The sequence below is a fragment of the Oryzias melastigma genome, linkage group LG2, assembly GCF_002922805.2.
Source record: "Oryzias melastigma strain HK-1 linkage group LG2, ASM292280v2, whole genome shotgun sequence".
Classification (NCBI taxonomy): domain Eukaryota; kingdom Metazoa; phylum Chordata; class Actinopteri; order Beloniformes; family Adrianichthyidae; genus Oryzias; species Oryzias melastigma.
This window is the reverse complement of record NC_050513.1, coordinates 8,082,598-8,100,457: the sequence shown is the minus strand read 5'-3', so window position 1 is coordinate 8,100,457 and position 17,860 is coordinate 8,082,598. Positions and strand designations below refer to the sequence as shown.

The following is a 17,860-nucleotide window of genomic DNA, read 5'->3' as shown; positions in this document are numbered from 1 at the left end:
TTCAAATGTGTCTTCAAAAAGCAGCATGTTTTTTTTTTTTGGCTAAAAACTGCATAATTATAGTTTGAACACCATAGGGAACAATTTTACAAAACATTAATATATAGAAGGAGTGGGACTTCACAGATCATGTAAGGTCATTTTAAAACATCAATATTATGGCAAGATTTCATATTCTAAACATATGACAGTAAAATTATACAAAAGTACAAAATATCATGAAGGGGATTTTTGGACCACCTCTTCAACCCGAAAGTTGTATTAACGTTGAGCTAAAAAGTTGTGATTTGAGTCTATTTTGATGTTTTACAAGCTCCTCAATGTTAAGACCTTCTCTGTTGCAACAATAGTGTCAGTTTTTTTTTGTAAAGTCAATAACACAAAACAGCCCCATCTTCTCAACCTGTTCACATTACAATCCAGCCTTCATTCTCCCTTTTGATTTACACACTTTAACATGTAAAATATGATTCATTGAAACCACGGCTGAATATTTCTGGGCATTATTTTGGAAAGATGTAGCTCGTTACACCATGATAATTAACATTTGCGTGCAGGATTGAACCTGTAAATAATGCCACTACACTGTTTACAATCACGCATTAGTACATAAGTGCTGTGTTGCTCTGAGGCGGTAAGCAGTTGCTTAATTAGTGCATGTGTCATGTTGGGTCAGGAAAAATTCACCGTTACCTCATCGTGACCCCATAATCTCGCCGGTGGTGCTAAGTCACCCACATGTCTGGAAATAAAACACCTGCTTTGCGCTTGAGGGCAGAAGTGTCAGACCAGGAGGCGTTCATGCTGTGTGAATACTCTTAAAAATGTCCAGTTTAGAAACAAAAGGATGTTACCTTTTACCAACAAATCTATTTATTTGTTCGGCCTGAGCTTGTTAGCGGCCTTTTTTTCTCCGTGGCATCTCGTAATCCCGCCTCGCGCTGCTACAGCACAACCGGCCGCACCTGGCTCTCCGTGATATTTATTCAACCATAATCCAAATAAACACGAGGGCCTCTGAGCATAGAGGGTATGCCACCGGAGACAAAAAAAACGGCTAATATTTATATGTATCTCCAAATCCAGGCGCCGGGCGTTTGCGGGTATTAACCTTTTGGCTTTAGGCTTTCTTCCGTCCACCACCTCCAAACCTGATGTGGCAGATGAAATCCAGATTGTGACATTTTCAATGGTCAACCTGGTAAAAGTCCCTGTTTAGCACGATGTTTGCTTGATTGAAGTTAATGCCAAGGAGAAGTGGTTTCTCAGACCTCTGATTTACTGTAGTTGGTGCTAATGAAGCTATAATGACTGGAAAAATGTTTTTCGTTGTGGTTATATTTTTATGACTCCGCTTTTACCTCCAACCACGGCGGTTATGGTTACCTATAATTAAAGGAAGGTACAGTCTAGTGGCTGGATGCACGTCCCTCTTCATATTCCTCATTACTGTTGCTTAAGCGCGCTAAGTGTCACAAAAGAAAGAAGTACTATCTCATGCGTGTTTAGAGAAAAACAAGACAAATCGCTAATGAGCTCCTTAGTTACCATAGGGATCGCCATGGCAACCAACGAAGGAAAAAAAAAAGTGTAGCCAGATTAGAGAACTTGAATGTAATTGGATATAAGTTCTGCAAATGAGTAATTAGAAATCTGATTGCTTGGCTGAAAGATATCTAAAATTTTCGTGCAAACTCAGAGTTCACAATAAAACTAATTGCCTGTGAACTCTGCAACCCTGGATATTGAGTTTCTAATTACAGAGTGAAGTTTTCGATCCTGCAGTTGCAAGAACAAATCAGCACCTGTTGTTGCAGCGTTTTTACATGATAAACACCTTTTTTTGAGGGTTCATGTTTTTTTTTGCCACCAGTTATATAAGTTTTGTACTTGGTTGAAGTTTCTCATGGACAAATTGATCTGTGAAAATGAAGCCTTCATTCAAAGTCAATATGCTAAAATATTGCATGTTTTTAATGTTTAAAGTTCCAGACGATTGCATACATTCATCTGAGCTTCCTGTCTGACTACTCACAAAAAGGGACGTTTTTTTGAACTAGACGACAATTCTTGCTCGTCTGTGCTGTAGGTGGTTTGGGATTTGGGAGGGGTTGAATCACAGACTGCAGACCTTGCTGCTTAACCCCTTGATGCCTGAATTTATTTTCACCTGTTAAAAAAAATATATATATATTTATATGAATGCTAAAATAAGGTATGTTTGGAGCGGAAGTGGTTAAAGGGGATAAACAAGCTAAAATGTATCAAAAAAACAAACAAATAGACGGGAAACCTGTTTAGTATAAATGCACTAAACCAGTTCAAAGTGATGCTTGGCTTCAATTTTAGTTTTTCATGTTTAAAATGTAGTAAGTGTAAAAAAAATAAAAAGTCAGCACATTTGCAGATGACACAATCATTTATTTATCATTTCGACCTACACTAACTTATTCTCATTGAGGATAATTATAACAATTAGTGTCTGAATTAGAGCCCTGAAATGTTAAAGGTTGTGGATGGTTCCTGGGGTACAAGAAACTGGGTATCATTCACATAGCTATGATTTTTTTCTATCTCTTCTGACTGTTTTGGGTAAATGTAAAGGTAAGAAATGATTAGTAAAAAAAAAAAATCAATTTTGGAGTATCCCACATCACCTGGACTGGTGCTGAAATAAATGCAACTCCACCATTCTTAGACTGAAAACCCAGAACAGAAGAATTCTTGTTCTACATAAACACGCTAAACGCACTTTCTAGAACACACATTTAGCCCATTGAGTTCGGACTGAATGAACAGGGAGGGGTTACTTCTTCTGCTGTTTGCTAGCGTATCCCCACCACCTCCAGTTGGATGCTGAAGTGACAAATGACGAAGTGAAATCTTGCTAATTTTGCTCTAGGATTTTACTTTCTGGTATACAGTAATCCCTCTTTATTTGCGGGGGTTAGAGACTGGAGACATCTGGGAATACGGAGAACCCTACCCTCCTCACCCACAATGTTCTTCATGTCCATACTCATCAGAAACACTTCTGATCATGCTTTGTAAAACATTTATTAAAGAACATTGGAGTATTACTCGATATAAAGAGTTTTTATTTTATTCTGAACAATAGGCAGTCTACTTTAGATAGGGACTGTCACCAGTAGCGCATGCTTTCTCCTTTATCAGTTTAGTGCGAGAGGGAATTTTCTTCCAGAATTTGCTGGTTTCCTCTTGGTCTGGATGATAATTATCCTCCGCGATTATCAGGATATTTTTCGAGCCGCTTCTGAGTCAGCGTATGTCATTTCTCCATGCGGGCGCACACTATTCAATTGGTAGCGGTTCAGGAACAGGTGGGACCAACATTTGGCTTGCTCTGTGTGGCGTGCACCTCATGTCCTCTTCCTTCCTGGAAAATCACCGCTCCTTTGGACACAAAAATGTCATACAAGCAAATGGAAAAAAAAAATGAATACATGAAACCGCGAATACTGAAACACAAGTACGCGGGGGAACACTGTATCAAACACTTGGGCCGAATCCAAATTCTACCCCTACGGCTTTTCCCTACCCCTACGTTTATCCCTCCAAATGGAGAGTCATAAATTCGGACGTTATTGACCCTCGATGATGTCATCAATAGTCGCCGGTCTTCTAAGCTAGCGCGTAGCTGCAAGTGCCCGGAACATACATAACATTAGTTTTATAACTTTAAAAAGTCATGCTAAGACAAAAAGTCATTACTTACATAAAATATAAATATAAGAGCCCTGATTGGTCAGAATTTAAGTTGGTTTAACTTTCAGTGCATTCTAATACATTGAGCCTGAAAACTGCCGTACAATCTAATGAAACTACGCATGAAAGTGAAAGTTTTAAATGCAGAATCCAGAAAAATGCATTAATGAATATTTACATGGACTTTTCATTAAAAGTGGTTGCTTGAACGTGTGTTCTCAAGAGTGTTGTGCATGTAGCTTTAGGATGTGTAGTCCCTCGCGCTTGAGTTTTCTTCTGCGGACTTTCTTTTTCATGCACTGAATGTACATGTAACTTTTCCTTTTGTCTTGTAACAAACGCTCCAGTGTTTTCGTCTTATTTTCTGTCCTCTCAGACCTCATCTAGTCACAGCAGATGGTCACACTTACTATTTTTTTTTCTTTCCAGATTTATCGTTCTTAAAGGGAGTTTTCCTCTCCGCAGTCGGCCAATTATATGCTCAGCGTGGAGGATTGTACTCAACACTCTTCTCTTAAATCTGCTCGTCCCTTATGAAGGGAAAGCAAACATAATTTACTTCTGTTAGAATGATCCGATTTAAATTATTTGTGTAGGTTTTGCTTTATGTTTTTTTCTCAGCACTTTTAGACACTTCTAAGTTGTTGATTGGTGCACTGATAAACAAAACGAAATTAAGGAATTACAGTTGTCTTAACAGATGCTCATTATAATTTTACATTTATTTTTCTACCAATTAAAGGTTTTTATATTGCTTGAGTTTGAACCTTCTCCTTATTTTCGATTGAAGGTAATAAAACTAAATGCTTGAGGTGAGTTACACAACATGTGCAGATGTTGTCAGTCATTTAGAGTGACAATCTGCAAGTAAACAAGCGTTTATTTCTTCTTATTTGGTTGATGATGAACCAAATGGCAAAATATGATGCTTTTCCAGGAGAGGTAGGTAAAAAAGGCACAGAATCAAGTTAATAGACTGGTTGAGTTTTTTTTCTTTTCTTTTTTCTATTAAATGCATCAACGTCGCTAAAAAAGTAATTCTATCAAAACAGGGTTTTTTTCTCTATAATTTAAAAGCGTCTTTGAATTTGTTGCCTTACTTTTGTTAAAAGGTTATTTTTGAAAGGTGGAGACAGAAAAATGTCCACAAAATTTTTATTTGAAGTGTGAAATTCTATATATATATATATATATATATATATATATATATAGTGAGCGTATTCTTTCATCTTGAAATAGTTTAATATTAGTGTGTGGACTTGCTATTATCTGCGCTGGGATGTCGGTGATTAATATTAGCTGCGGCTCCTTGGTGATAACTTTGCTTCAGGCTGCCCTCTCCGTCTCCTCATCTTTTAGGACGGAGCGCCGCTGAGCTTGAGCTTCATCCCTCTGGACATCAAACTAACCAACTGGGACGACCTGCCGGAGGCCTTCAACCGGCACCGGGAAAATCGAATCCAGGTCTGCCCTTCCCGCCAGGCGGAGTGTGCATGTGTGTTGTTGTTCTTTGATATTTGTGAATGTGCGTGGGCGTTGATGTGGTTTAGAGATGCAGATCTTCAGTTTTGTCATCTACGTGGAGAATACGATGGGAGTTAAAGTGAAGTTGGCTCTCAGATTGAAAGTTGCTCCAATATTTTTGACTGATGAGTAAAATGTAACACCAGGGCCTTCTTAAAGAGGGTTTGAAATTCCTCCTCGACTCCAGAGCACGGTGGAAAGTTGGCTTCCCGTGGGCTGATTCCAGGATTGCCTTAATTTCAGACTAAGATAATTTAGTTTCATATCGCAGTCAGTGGAGATATCTCCTCAACGGGAATGTGAAGATGAGGCGGAAGGCAGTTCGGGGGTTATTAAACCTACCAGATATGCGCGTGTCGGTGCCATGTGAAAGTAATGACACCACTGATCACGGGCAGGGAGAGCGGCATGGTGGGTATTGAGAACCTGACAGATAGGTGGAGGGTGGACGCCCACTTACCTCCACTGAAGAGTTGATGATGGTGGGAAGCGGATGGCAAGTCGAGAAGGTGGGGGGGGGTGCCGCCGCCAAGGAGACGAGCAAAAGAGAACGTGCCGTTTTTATGAGGGTCGTTAAAGGAGACGGATCATCTCCTCAAACGACCTGAACGTATTAAATCCTGCAATCTGCCGCCGCGTTATCAGAGCTCCTGACAGACGCCCCACCTGTCAGGTTGTTTATGTTGGTTTGTAAAACCTAAGCGTGAGCTGCATCCCTCCCCTGACCCATCATTTATGCCCTGTTGCCCCCCCCCACCTCCCCGATTGTCCACCGCAATCAATACAGAGCAAGCAGTTTAATGCCAACCGGAGAGGGGGGAGGAGCTCTCCCTGCCCCCGCTACAGCGAGACAAACAAACGAGGGAAGTTTGGGGTTGTGTGATACATCACCGAGTGTCAAATCTGAGACATTAAAGCTCATTTCTGAGGCAGATTCATTAAGTTTTAGCAAATTTCTGAAAGAACGCATCCTTTGAAAATCACATAAAGATAAAAAATGATCTGCGTTCGGAAAGAAAACGGTTCAAATTCATTCAAGTTAGAAAATTAGAAACACAACACTATTTTCCATGCTACTCCTTGATCTGTTCACCTTTCGGTTTATCCTGTCAGGATTCGCCACAGCGAACCAGCTTTCATGAATTTGCACATTTGGTTTGGCAGTATGTCTTACACCGGGTTCACACCGGACGCTGAAGTGCTGCAAAGCAGTATTTGATAGTGAAAAATTGGTTATATTTTGAAAATTGACTGGATTTTCTTGGTGTAACTTGACGCCTGGTTCACACTGGACGATCGTTTCAGCGTCTGGTCTGTATTGTGCGCGAGACGCGAGCGATCTGTGTCAATTCTGGCAGGAAGTTACATCATGATACATGAAAAAATCAATTTTTTTTTCAAAATATAACACATTTTTTCTCAATAAAACGCAGCCATTGACAAATGTGATCATGTTTTTGTATCTAAACAGACTGTAGAGATGAAAATAAACGTAAAATCACAACACACACAGATAGTGGGCCGATTCCGGAGCGGGGGATGGGGCTTGGTTTAGATAAATTAAAGAACTGTAGGCCCACTAAGTACTTGCTTATTCTCAGCAGAATGGGGTAATGTTTTTAGGTTATTAACATCCACAAGTGTCGACCGTCCCAGAAAAATGCGCGTCTGGTGTGAATTTGCAGGAGAGAACGGATGTGACGCGGATAACTCAAATAACGAGTAAAAAATCGCAATTGAATCGATCGCTCTACGGCGCAAGCTGGTCGCGGAGGACCACGGCGCTTAACGTCTAGCGCGAACCACACCATAAGTTAACAAGGGCGCCGATGTGAACCAGGGATTACACCAGAGCCCAGCCAGCAAGGATATGAGCCCCATATGGTTTAAAAGTGAGCGGAAATGTTGGCCGTTATTCTCTGAGGTTTTTAACATGTTCTTGATTATCCTAATTCTTTTTTCATGATTTTCTGTTCTTTATCGTAAGTTTGTCAAGTTATAAACTGATTCACTGGCTACAAAGTGGCAATTGAATTGACTTCATTTGATTGATTGGAGCCGCAAGTGAACTATTTTCTATGAGTGACATCACACTCACTCGATCCAGTTCTCTTATACAGTCTATGGTTACCACAGCCACTAGTGTAGGGATCGTATTGCCTGAATGGATGCAGTACATCCATTTAACCACTAGGCAATTTTGTTTTTTTCACCCAAAACAAAAGGATTTATTTTTATTCCTGTAAAAATCTAATAAATTTACATGAGTGTCAGGTTAAAAACTTTCCCCTACAGCTGGATTTTAAATATATAGCTGTAAAATTGTTGGGCTACCACTTTAAAAATCTTCCAACTATGTTTTGAACATGTAAATTTCACACAGAAAAAGGGGGTGTGGTTTATTGACCGTTTGTTTTCTCTGCCTTTTTGTAAAATTCCTCATTAGCTGATGTCATAGCCTGGCAACAACCAGAGTTACAAAAGTTTAAATGAAAACTAATCCGACTCTTAAATGGTCACTGCCTCTTAAGTATTAAAAATACTTTTTGAGTTGACTTTTCTGGATTTTTAATGATTTTCTGCTGTGTTGTTGTGTCGACTCATTTCTTAATGCAGCACAAGAACATCAACGACTGAGATTTTGCCTAATTGGTTTAACAAAGTCATATAAAGCTCTAAAAATGTTTAATAGACTTTCTTTGAAGACAAACTGAAAGGCTGGAATACTTTCTGATATTGGTTTTTATATGTAACATCATTTCACTTTTATTAACAGGAGAATAAATGGCAAAAAATGGTTAGTAGGCGATAAAAATTTCCTTTTTTTACAAATGCAACGCACAGTGAAAATGCTCAATATAACGTTCATGCAATTCATTTTCTATTTCAATTTGTCACAAAACGCCTGTTTATAATCTTTCGGTTCTCTGTGCTCCTGTCAAGAAGAAAATCCTGAATATAAAGAGTGTTCTCTCTGATCCAAAAGCACATGATATCCAGCTGCTCTGCTGTCTTCTGAGGCCTGATCTGAATACAAAGCAACGTTTGCTTCCACCCTTTTTAACGCCAATGACACCTTATTACTGCAGGCTGCAGCAGATCTTTAGAAAAAAATGGATTGTCTGCTTCTTTATGTTGAGCCATTATGTATGTGTGTGTAGTGTTCCTTTTAGTTTCTTAATAATTTTGCTTTTATTCAATTACTTCAGCAAAAAAGACTAATTTTAGATTATTTAGGTTTATCGAAATTCTTTTCCTCTTAAACAAATATTCTTTGCGCAGGGTTGATAAAATCAATTAATCTATCTGATTTAATCTAAGCTTAATAGATTAATAATCAATCCATAAAAGTAGAGATCGATCTAACGTTTAATGCTAAAGTCTGCTAGCTTGATGCTAACGTATAATGGGATTTCCCACAGGACGGCTAACGCTAATGCTTGATTGAGCTAAACATGCATTGCTGACTAAATGAACATCTTTATTTACTCACAGACATTAATTTTCCAAACTTTTTTAAGGAAATATTTTTTAAAGTAACCATTTTATGGTCTAAAACAGTTTTTTGCTTATGTTTTCTTCTTCTGGAATAAGGTGTAATGCTTTAGCGTGATCGCCACCTAGTGGCCAAACTGAAACATCCCCCAGGAGAAGAGGAACAATTGTTGGAGCTTCTCAGTTTGAGAATCCATGTAACACTGTAAGGTATTAACAATCTTATTATAATTTCACCTATAATTCTACAGTATTCGAACTGGTTGTAAATGAATATCTTCAAAACATATATCGATTATTAATATATCTCTAAACAAATGTGTCTAAATGTGTGAACCGTGTAAACTCAAAATTGAATTGAATCAAAGTGAATTCAGAAGATCGAAATTGTTGAAAAAAATCAGAATCGAATTGATCCAAGCTCTGGTGAATCGAATTGAATCAATTTTGAACGATTTTGATCTGTGGTTAAAATGTGATTAATATGAATCGTTGAAATTCATGTGATTAATCTTTAGTTATTCTTTCATAGTCTCCTAAAACTGTCAAAAAATCTGATAATTTTCAAAATAACCTGTTTGCCTCAAATTTTAAAATAAATTAATAAGTGTGACCTCATCTTTCTGTAGAAAAAATTAATTATTTTTAAAACATTTTTTTAAGCAATTTTTAATTTTTTTTAGACTCAGTCTGATCAACTTTTGATCTATTGTAAAAGTGTTCCCAATGGTATTTGAATCACGATTCAGCTGTTTTTACCTAGAAAGAAATCTAAAATCCTGTCATTTTCTTGGATATAGTTTCTGCAAATGGTTCATTAGAAATTCACTTCTCAGTTGTGGGCGGGACTTTTGGGGTTGAGCGAGCCTGCCTTCATTTCCCATAATCCCTTTGTTTACACGCTCTCCCGCTAGCTCGCACATTTGCTCTTTTTTCGTCTGCTCCTGATTCACAATTATTTAAATAAACACTCAGAAATAGTATTTTACGCTTATTTATTTTCTTTATATATGTCCTCAATTTTTAGAAAAATGCTAAAAGAATAAGTTAAAAACACCAAATGTACATCTGATCTAGTCTGTAAAGAACCACTCCAATGAAAATCTTATTTTTTGTAGCATGTTTCTCATAATATAGGACGTACATAAAATAATTTATGATTAAAGCTGAGTTTCTGAGTGTTTTTTTGTTCAAATCATGTTGGATCAGAAAACCGGATGCTAGAAAAAGCTGCGCTAGTGACACAACTACTGACTTGGCTTGCCAAAGTCTCTCTTAATACTCCACCCACTTTAGCTGACACAATTAGTACAGCTGGATTGATTCAATATTAATCGGCATTATTCTTACGCCGCTAAAGCTAGCTTGAGGCTCAAAGCTAGCTCGCAAACAGAGCTGGGGAGAGGAAGGGGGCGGGGTTACTCCAAGCCCACAAACCAGAATTGTATTTCTAAAGAGCTACTGCCGCTGGACCTAAAATTTGTCTAAAAACGACAATTATTTTTTTATTTTAGCTAAAAACTGCACAGTCATAATTAAAAGTCGACTCGGAATGATTTCACAAAAGAAAAAAAATATAGTCTGAGTGGAACTCTGTCAAAAAACAAAACTGATAAATCACCATTAGTGGAAATTTCCATAGTTGAAAACCTGGAAAAACAACCAAAAAATTCTCATAGGAGTCATATGTCTGTGACAGTGAAAATAAACACTTCTTTAGAGTTCCGTACGGGGTAAATGGACCATAAGACCCCGGTGCTACCTGCTTTATTGCCTGTGGATTTTCTTTGAATACCGCTCTGTTGTGTTCATCTATCTGAGGCCGTCTCCTTTCAAATGAGCTATTTTCAGCTTCAAAGTTTAAGAAAAACAGTCATCTGACGTCCAGAGTTTCAATTTACAACAAGATGAAGGCCCCAGACGCTTCAGTTTTGAATTGAAATTGAACATCAGATCAGGTGCGGTGTCCAACCCCTCCTCCTCCTTCTCCTTTTTGGCAGGTGCTGAGGTTTGTTCAGGAGTGGAGTGGCCTTCCAGCCATGAAGCAGAAGCTGCTTCGACGCAGCGGCCTCCTCTTCCACAGCCCCAGCCTGGGCCTGCAGGAGCTGACCGCCGCACAGCGCCCCCACTCCAGCACCAAGAGGTATGCTCCAAAGATGTTTTCATGACTTAAAATATCATCCAAAAACAGCATAAATCCAGCTGTATTTCCCATAAATAGTTATGTGACTTTGTGTCCAGGGCCTTGTTTTACCAGAACCAAATGAAGCCACTTCTCTATAATCCGGAGTTCAACCCAGTCTCTCGTGTAATCCTCGTGTTCCCAGGGGGTCAGCAGTTCAGAGAGGCTGTGTTTGCCTCTAACACGACGTCTTAATGCCCTGCGTCGGTATTTATGAAGACTGACACCACGCTAAGGGTTCGTGAATTCTCGTTGCACAGGATTTATAAACGCTAATTGGTATTTATGAACCCTTCCGCAAATGCCTTCTTATATTTATCGGCACCGCCTGGTGATGATAAAACACCCGAAAGTGTTTATAGTTGCTGCTTCAAAAGGTTCCATAAATGAAGCTTTAAACAGGGATTTTTGGATGCTGCTTTTTAAGGGGAAATAGACAGTTTTCATTAATGCTCACAGGAGATTAACCTCTTTTCAATTGAAAGTGGTGAAAATGTTAATATCCAAGTCAAATTAATTATTTTTAAGATGTAAAGGATCACCAGAAGACGAATTTGGTCCTATAATTTCCTGTATGTGTTTAAAGGCCGACGCCGTGTCTTTCAACTTCTGGATTGTAGCTTCTTTGAGAGCTAAAGTATGTGGTTTCAAGTGCAGTTCAACATTTAGCCACTAGGGGCATATTACCTAAGCAGTTGTAGTTCAATCAATGATATGAGGTTTAAATTTAGTACAAAAATAAACAAATATACTGATTCGTTTTTAAATCTTTGAGTTTTAAATGTATGACTAATGTATCGTTAGTACATTTTTAGGGATCTCAGAATTTTATTGGATTTTTAGCTTTTGAAATTGCACAGATTTTTGGTTGGCTGCTGATTTTTTTAAATCGTCAACTAAATGTTGTCAGTAACTTTGCCTCTAGTTTGACCCATAGTTGTAAAACTTCTCAAATGTATCTGTTATTTGGGGTCATGACAAAAAACATCAAAGCAAGACATCAAACAACAAACATCAAAGAGGCCATTAGTGATGATCCACCATTTGCTGTGTTTGCTGCATTCACACCAGACGCATCAGGCGAATCAAATTCGGGTCCGCTGCGTCTCTTTTAGTGCATGTAAAATTTACTGCCTTATAGCCCTGACGGCACGCCTGTGGAGCAACTAAGTTTTTCTGGAATTCATTACTACATCATGGAAAACTAGGATGATGTTGAGCAAGTAGCTTGTATATGTTCTGTAGAGCTCTACAAAGGCGCCTGCAAGCACGTCGTCATGTCTGGGTTCACCATATCTTCCAGAGGTGTAGTGTACTTCAGCCCTGATGGGCGTCTTAAGCGTTTCTTCTGTTTGTAGTCCAGTTTAAGCATAGGAAGGAAAAGTAAAGACAAAACTGGAGGATCTTTTTTATTACTGTCTTGATGAAAATAAGAAGGAACTAGAAGGATCGCACGTGCTAAAACGGCACCCGCGGTAGCTCACACCTTAGGTTGCGGGCCAAGCAAAATAAACAGTTTATGAACACTTTAAAACTACATTTTCAAAACTTAAAAAAATTAGCTTTTTGACATAATTATGAACTACATATATACCATTATCTGTGATAATGCTAGTGTGAATGCTGTAAGCTGAATGTGGCCGCTAAAGATGATAGATTGATAGCTGAAAACACTGAAGCTGATAGCCAGCTAAAATATTAGCTAAATGCCAAATTAGCCTAAAAAACTAAAACAAAAAAAAAATAGGTTAGCCAAAACAGTCATGTTGGTGAAAAAATAGTTAAACATCAATATAGCCTAAAAAACTGAAAAAAAGCCTAAATTAGCCAAAATAGCTTACGAGTGAATATTAGCCTAACTCCAAAAGGCCATGAAAAACATGGAAAATAAGCCAAAATTAGCCAAAACAGCTAGCATGTAGCTGAAATATTAGTTAAACTAAAAAGTAAATGCCAAAATAGTCCCAAAAGCTAGCAGAATGACAATTTTTAAAACGTCAAAGCCATTACTTTTTAATATAATTATGAATAATAACAAGGCAGGAATATTATTACACCAAAATACCACCAAACCACTAAAAAAAAATACCTATACATAGATATATCCAACTTTGGGTGATTAACTGTGACTTCACTGGAAAACTAAAAAATTTAAAGTGGAAAAGATGCATAAAGTTTCATTATTTGTTTGAGAAGAACTGGGTAGAATTAAACGTCTATATTCCCACGGTGTCATTGCCCTGAAATCCATCAGGGTTCACTTGCAACAAACTGAGACCCTGTTTTGCGTAACCTGTTCAACTTTTTTCACCATTGATGTAAACTTTTCAAGAAACCGAACTCTGATGTGGACCAAAAAGCGCCCTAAAGGTCAGGATGAAACTCCTAAACAGCAACAACACTTTACCATGAGTGCCCAATTCCAAGCCTTGAGGAATCCCAACCTTCTTCTTTTCCCAAGCCTGTTGTCTTTACAGCTTTTATTTGCTATACACATCTGATCAAAGGAACCAGTAGCAGATCGAGTTGGGAAAACTGGAAAACAAGTAAGACACCAAAGACTGGATTCAACTTTATGCTTACAGCATAATATCATTCCACAGTTTTAATGTATGTTTTCTTTGGATCCTGCCGCCTTATTTACTGCAGCCTAAAAAATCAGAAACTGGTTTGTTCTTTTTGTTTGTTACTGTGTTGTGCTCCAGCTAAAGGTCAGCTATGGTCAGCAGATCTTTAATCTGTAGCGAGGGAACAAAAATAAGCCTGCCTCATGAACAAAAAAAACAAAAAATCAGTGAGATATCATTTAACGAGGCGCTTCCTGTCTTTGGGTTGTTCTGCATTATGAGTCAGTGGAAACCGCCAGATGAATTAGTTTCCGACATCGTGCCAGAAACTAAGTTTTTTTCGAGACAAAAAGAGCGATTTGTAAATGCTAACCGCTCCAGGCGCCACTGAAGACTGAATGCTATCTGTGTGTGCACGCTGGCGTGGGCGTATCAAAGGGTGTTAGCCGAGGAATAATAGAGGACGGGATGAGCGCTGTGTACATGTGTGTTTTCTGACAAACAAGCATTGTTGCTGGCACACTAATTACAGCTGGCTTGGAGAGAGGCAGGCAGAGTTTGCCAATTACAGGGTAGGGTGGCGCGTGTGAACGTTTGCATGGGGAAGAGTGTCTCGCAGCTGGGGAACACGTTTGGGTGCATGAACCTAATCAAGGTGTGAGTAGGAGGCAACTGGCTCGACTTGATTTGATACCTGTTTGATTTATCCACTAATCAGAACCAATCAGGCTCTGGCTTTCGGCTCAGTCAGGGGATCGCCGCTCACGTCCCTCGCTTTGAGACTCTCACTTTTCAAACACTTCAATTTTAATGCGTTTTGCCCACCTTTCAACCACGCCGGACGCCGCCGTCATGATGGGCCACTTGGGGTTTGACTGTTAGGAGGACTTTAATCCAGTTAGCGCCCTGCCTACTGGAAGCAGATCTCTGGTGGAATTAACACAACTTTTGCTGTATTGTATTTCACAATTACTGTAAACCCACAACAGATTATGTGTATCACATTCTGAAGAAGTTTTTGCATGTTTGGACAACACATTCTCACTCCAAACTCGTCACATATTGGTGTTTGGTTAAGAACCCTTCCGCGTCACTTTTTGAGGCTTTGGATGTCTTCAACTCAATGTTTTTGGAGGTGGTGGCTGTTCATAAAATCATAAAATGTACGGGGTACCGGATGTGTTGTCAGATACGTTACTGGTCCTCGAGACGTGGCTAGTACTGGTACCCTTGGGTCTCCCCAACTCGTCATTTTTTGATGTGCTGGCTCTTCGTAAACTCACAGGTCGACAACCCTCGGTACGTGGTACTGAACGTGATGCCAGATAAGATACCTAACTTGGTCCACGGAACGTTGCCGGTACCAGTTTTTTTGATTTGCTGGCTGTTTGTAAAATCACAGGTGGACAACCCTAGGTACGCTGTACCGGACATGTTACCGGATACGGTACCAAACGCAAAGTGGACTTTCGGGATGCAGCTGGTACTGATACCCCTGGCTGTCCCCAATTTGTCCTATTTTTGGCGTACTGACTGTATGTAAAATTATAGGTTGACAACCCTAGGTATGCGGTACCGGATGTGTTGTCAGATATGGTACCGCATGCAGACTGGTCCTCGAGACGTGGTCAGTACCCTTGGGTGTCCCCAACTCGTCGTTTTTTTGATGTGCAGGATCTTCGTAAAATCACATGTCAACAACCCTCGGTACGCGGTACCGGAAGTGAGACCGGATACGGTACCTAACGCAAACTGGTCCTTGGAATGAGGCTGGTACCAGTACTCTTGGGTGTCCCCAACTCATCGTTTTTTTTGTTTTGTTTTTTTTTTGTTTTTTTTTTGACGTGCTGGCTGTTTGTAAAATCACAGTTGGACAACCCTAGGTACGCTGTACCGGACATGTTACTGGATGCGGTGACAAAGCGGACTGGTCCTTCGGGATCCAGGCAGTACTGATACCTCTGGGTGTCCCCAATTCGTATTATCTTGACGTACTTGCTGTTCATAAAATCGTAGGTTGACTACCCTAGTGTAGCGTGTACAACGTAACATAAAACGTGTACAATTAATTAATTAATTGTTTTCTGGACTAGAGGTTCGTCTCAAGGAGGAGTAAGTGAATGTTAAAGAACCACAAGACTCAGTTTGACTGCAACCAGTGAGTGTATTCACAGTGACCCAAAAAATATAATAGTAGCAGGAATATAAATATGTACAATGTCCTTTAAGTGATGAATGGTTTCCTTCACAGAGGAAGTAAATAAATAAATAAATAAATAACCAAGTCCAGATGTCTCCAGCAACAGGAGTCAGTTCGTAGAAAGGAAGTTCCGTGTAGAGTCTGATCTTTAGTTTTGTTTGTTTGTTTGTTTTTCTCCTACCGCTCTGTGGGAATGGTGGCAGGTTCTTTTGCTTCCAAGCAGCTCGCCATCGCAGACAGACTCCGGAAAACCCCGTTTAAAGGGACCTGGCCAGCTGATTATCCAAACAACCCTCGAGCTCAGCCACGGCGTTTCAGCTGTTGCCGGTTGAATGGATAATCTTTCTTTTGTTTTAGAAAAGGTGCGCGGTTTCCTGCCGGTAACGCAGCTCCGCTCTGCTCTCGCTTTGCTCTCGCTTCCCTGTGTACGTGTGTATCACTACCGCATGTACGCGTCATCACTTGAATGGCCGCTGTATTTATGTGCGAGCCGGCAAGCGTTAAAGTGACAGCAGCCGCGCAAAACCACAGCGGGGTTACATCCTCCCCACTTTAGTTCATGCACGTCCACGTTGCATGTTATCAGAATGTTAAGAGTCAGACACGTGTCCTGTAACTGCACGATTTAAGGCGTCAGTGTAAGCACTAGATACATTGTGAAACAATGTTTGAATAACCGAAAGAAGTGGGTTACCAAGTACTGAACATTTCAGCCTGCTTGGTTCTTTGGGCTGCCGTGTAGAACGTCTGAGCACCACTTCACTTTCCTCTGGATCTACTAATGCGTTACTGGCGCTAGAGTTTACACCAATGGATGACTCAGATTGAACCGCATCAACAGCCTCAGGCTCCGGAGACAACCCATCATCACGTAAGGTTATAGGTGCTTCAGTAGTTGTTTCCTTTTCTTCAGACACCTCCAACGGTTGATCAAACTCTCCACTGGAAGAGCGTGAATCTCCGACTTCAGATGGTAGGATAGGTTCCACAGTTTCCGGTAAGCTTGCTTCTGGTGATATCACAGGAACATGAGTGGCTGATTGAGTTTGTGGCTGTTGAGATTCAGAATCTGTGTCGCCTAGGACTATTGGTAAGACAAAATCCTTAGAGTTCGTAGGCATAGAGTGCGAAGATGTTATTCTGAACTTCGGGGGAGAGTGGAGGAAACTGTCAAAGACAGAGGCAACATCTTCATCATCCTGTGAAGAATCAGGTTCAGGGTCATGCCTAGGCATGCGGTACCGGACGTTTTGTTGGATACGGTACCACATGGGGACTGGTCCTCGAGACGTGGCCAGTACCAGTACCCTTGGATGTCCCCAACTCATAGTTTTTTGATGTGCTGTCTCTTTGTAAAATCACATGTCGACAACTCTAGGTACGTGGTACCGGACATGTTACAGGATGTACAGCATGCGGACTGGTCCATGGGACGCGGCCAGGACGCAGTACCAGACCCAAACTGGTACTAAATCCTGGATCAAACAGTACAGGGGGAACGGTTGGGTTATTGGTACTGGGTTAGGGACCGGTTCCGGTTCGCGGGCCAGAGGTTGGAGACCCGTGATTTAATGGGAAGAGCTAGTACGTTGAAAAACGGCAAGTTTGAGACATTCAAAGTGTCAATTTTTGACGCGGAGGGATTCTTAACTAAATATATTGCGAGTTGGGAGTGATATTGTGTTGGCTTGCAGTCATACAAACATTCCTATTAACATGTTTATGAACATATTTAACCACCACTGAACATCACTACACAAGGAGTGTATAAACGTTGTTCATGTTATAAGTGTGTACTTCTTGTGTGCCCTTCCTGTTTTCCTTTGCAGAAAGCCTGTATCTAGATCTAGCCATGAAGGCAGTTGTCACTAAGGATTTGATTGATTGATTAATTGATTGATTTGGTTTATTTCAAGTATAGATTGTGAAAAATACAGGACAAAGCAGATATTATTTCAAACTCATTAAAGATAGAAGGCAAACAAAAACAAAGACACACTTATGTCACTTTTGATTACATAAATATAGTAATTATTAACTAAAGTCAAGTAGAGTTTGGTTGATTGCTTAAAAATTAGCACATTTATATAATACCACCCCTACTTAGTTACCTTATTTTACAGTTTTGCATGGTTATGTAATCCAGTTCGGATCAGATTATTTACG

The 17,860-nt window shown here is 39.8% G+C and overlaps 1 protein-coding gene across 2 annotated transcripts in view; it reads left to right on the top strand.

Moving 5' to 3' along the window:
* zranb3 (zinc finger, RAN-binding domain containing 3) overlaps positions 1 to 17,860 on the top strand; it is a 162,254-nt gene that overhangs the window by 117,695 nt on the left and 26,699 nt on the right. For both annotated transcript variants that reach the window (XM_024294520.2, XM_024294518.2), the window contains exons 16-17: positions 5,086 to 5,190; positions 10,746 to 10,888. In XM_024294520.2, the coding sequence (XP_024150288.1) occupies positions 5,086 to 5,190; positions 10,746 to 10,888 (248 nt within the window). The remainder of the gene's footprint in view (positions 1 to 5,085; positions 5,191 to 10,745; positions 10,889 to 17,860) is intronic.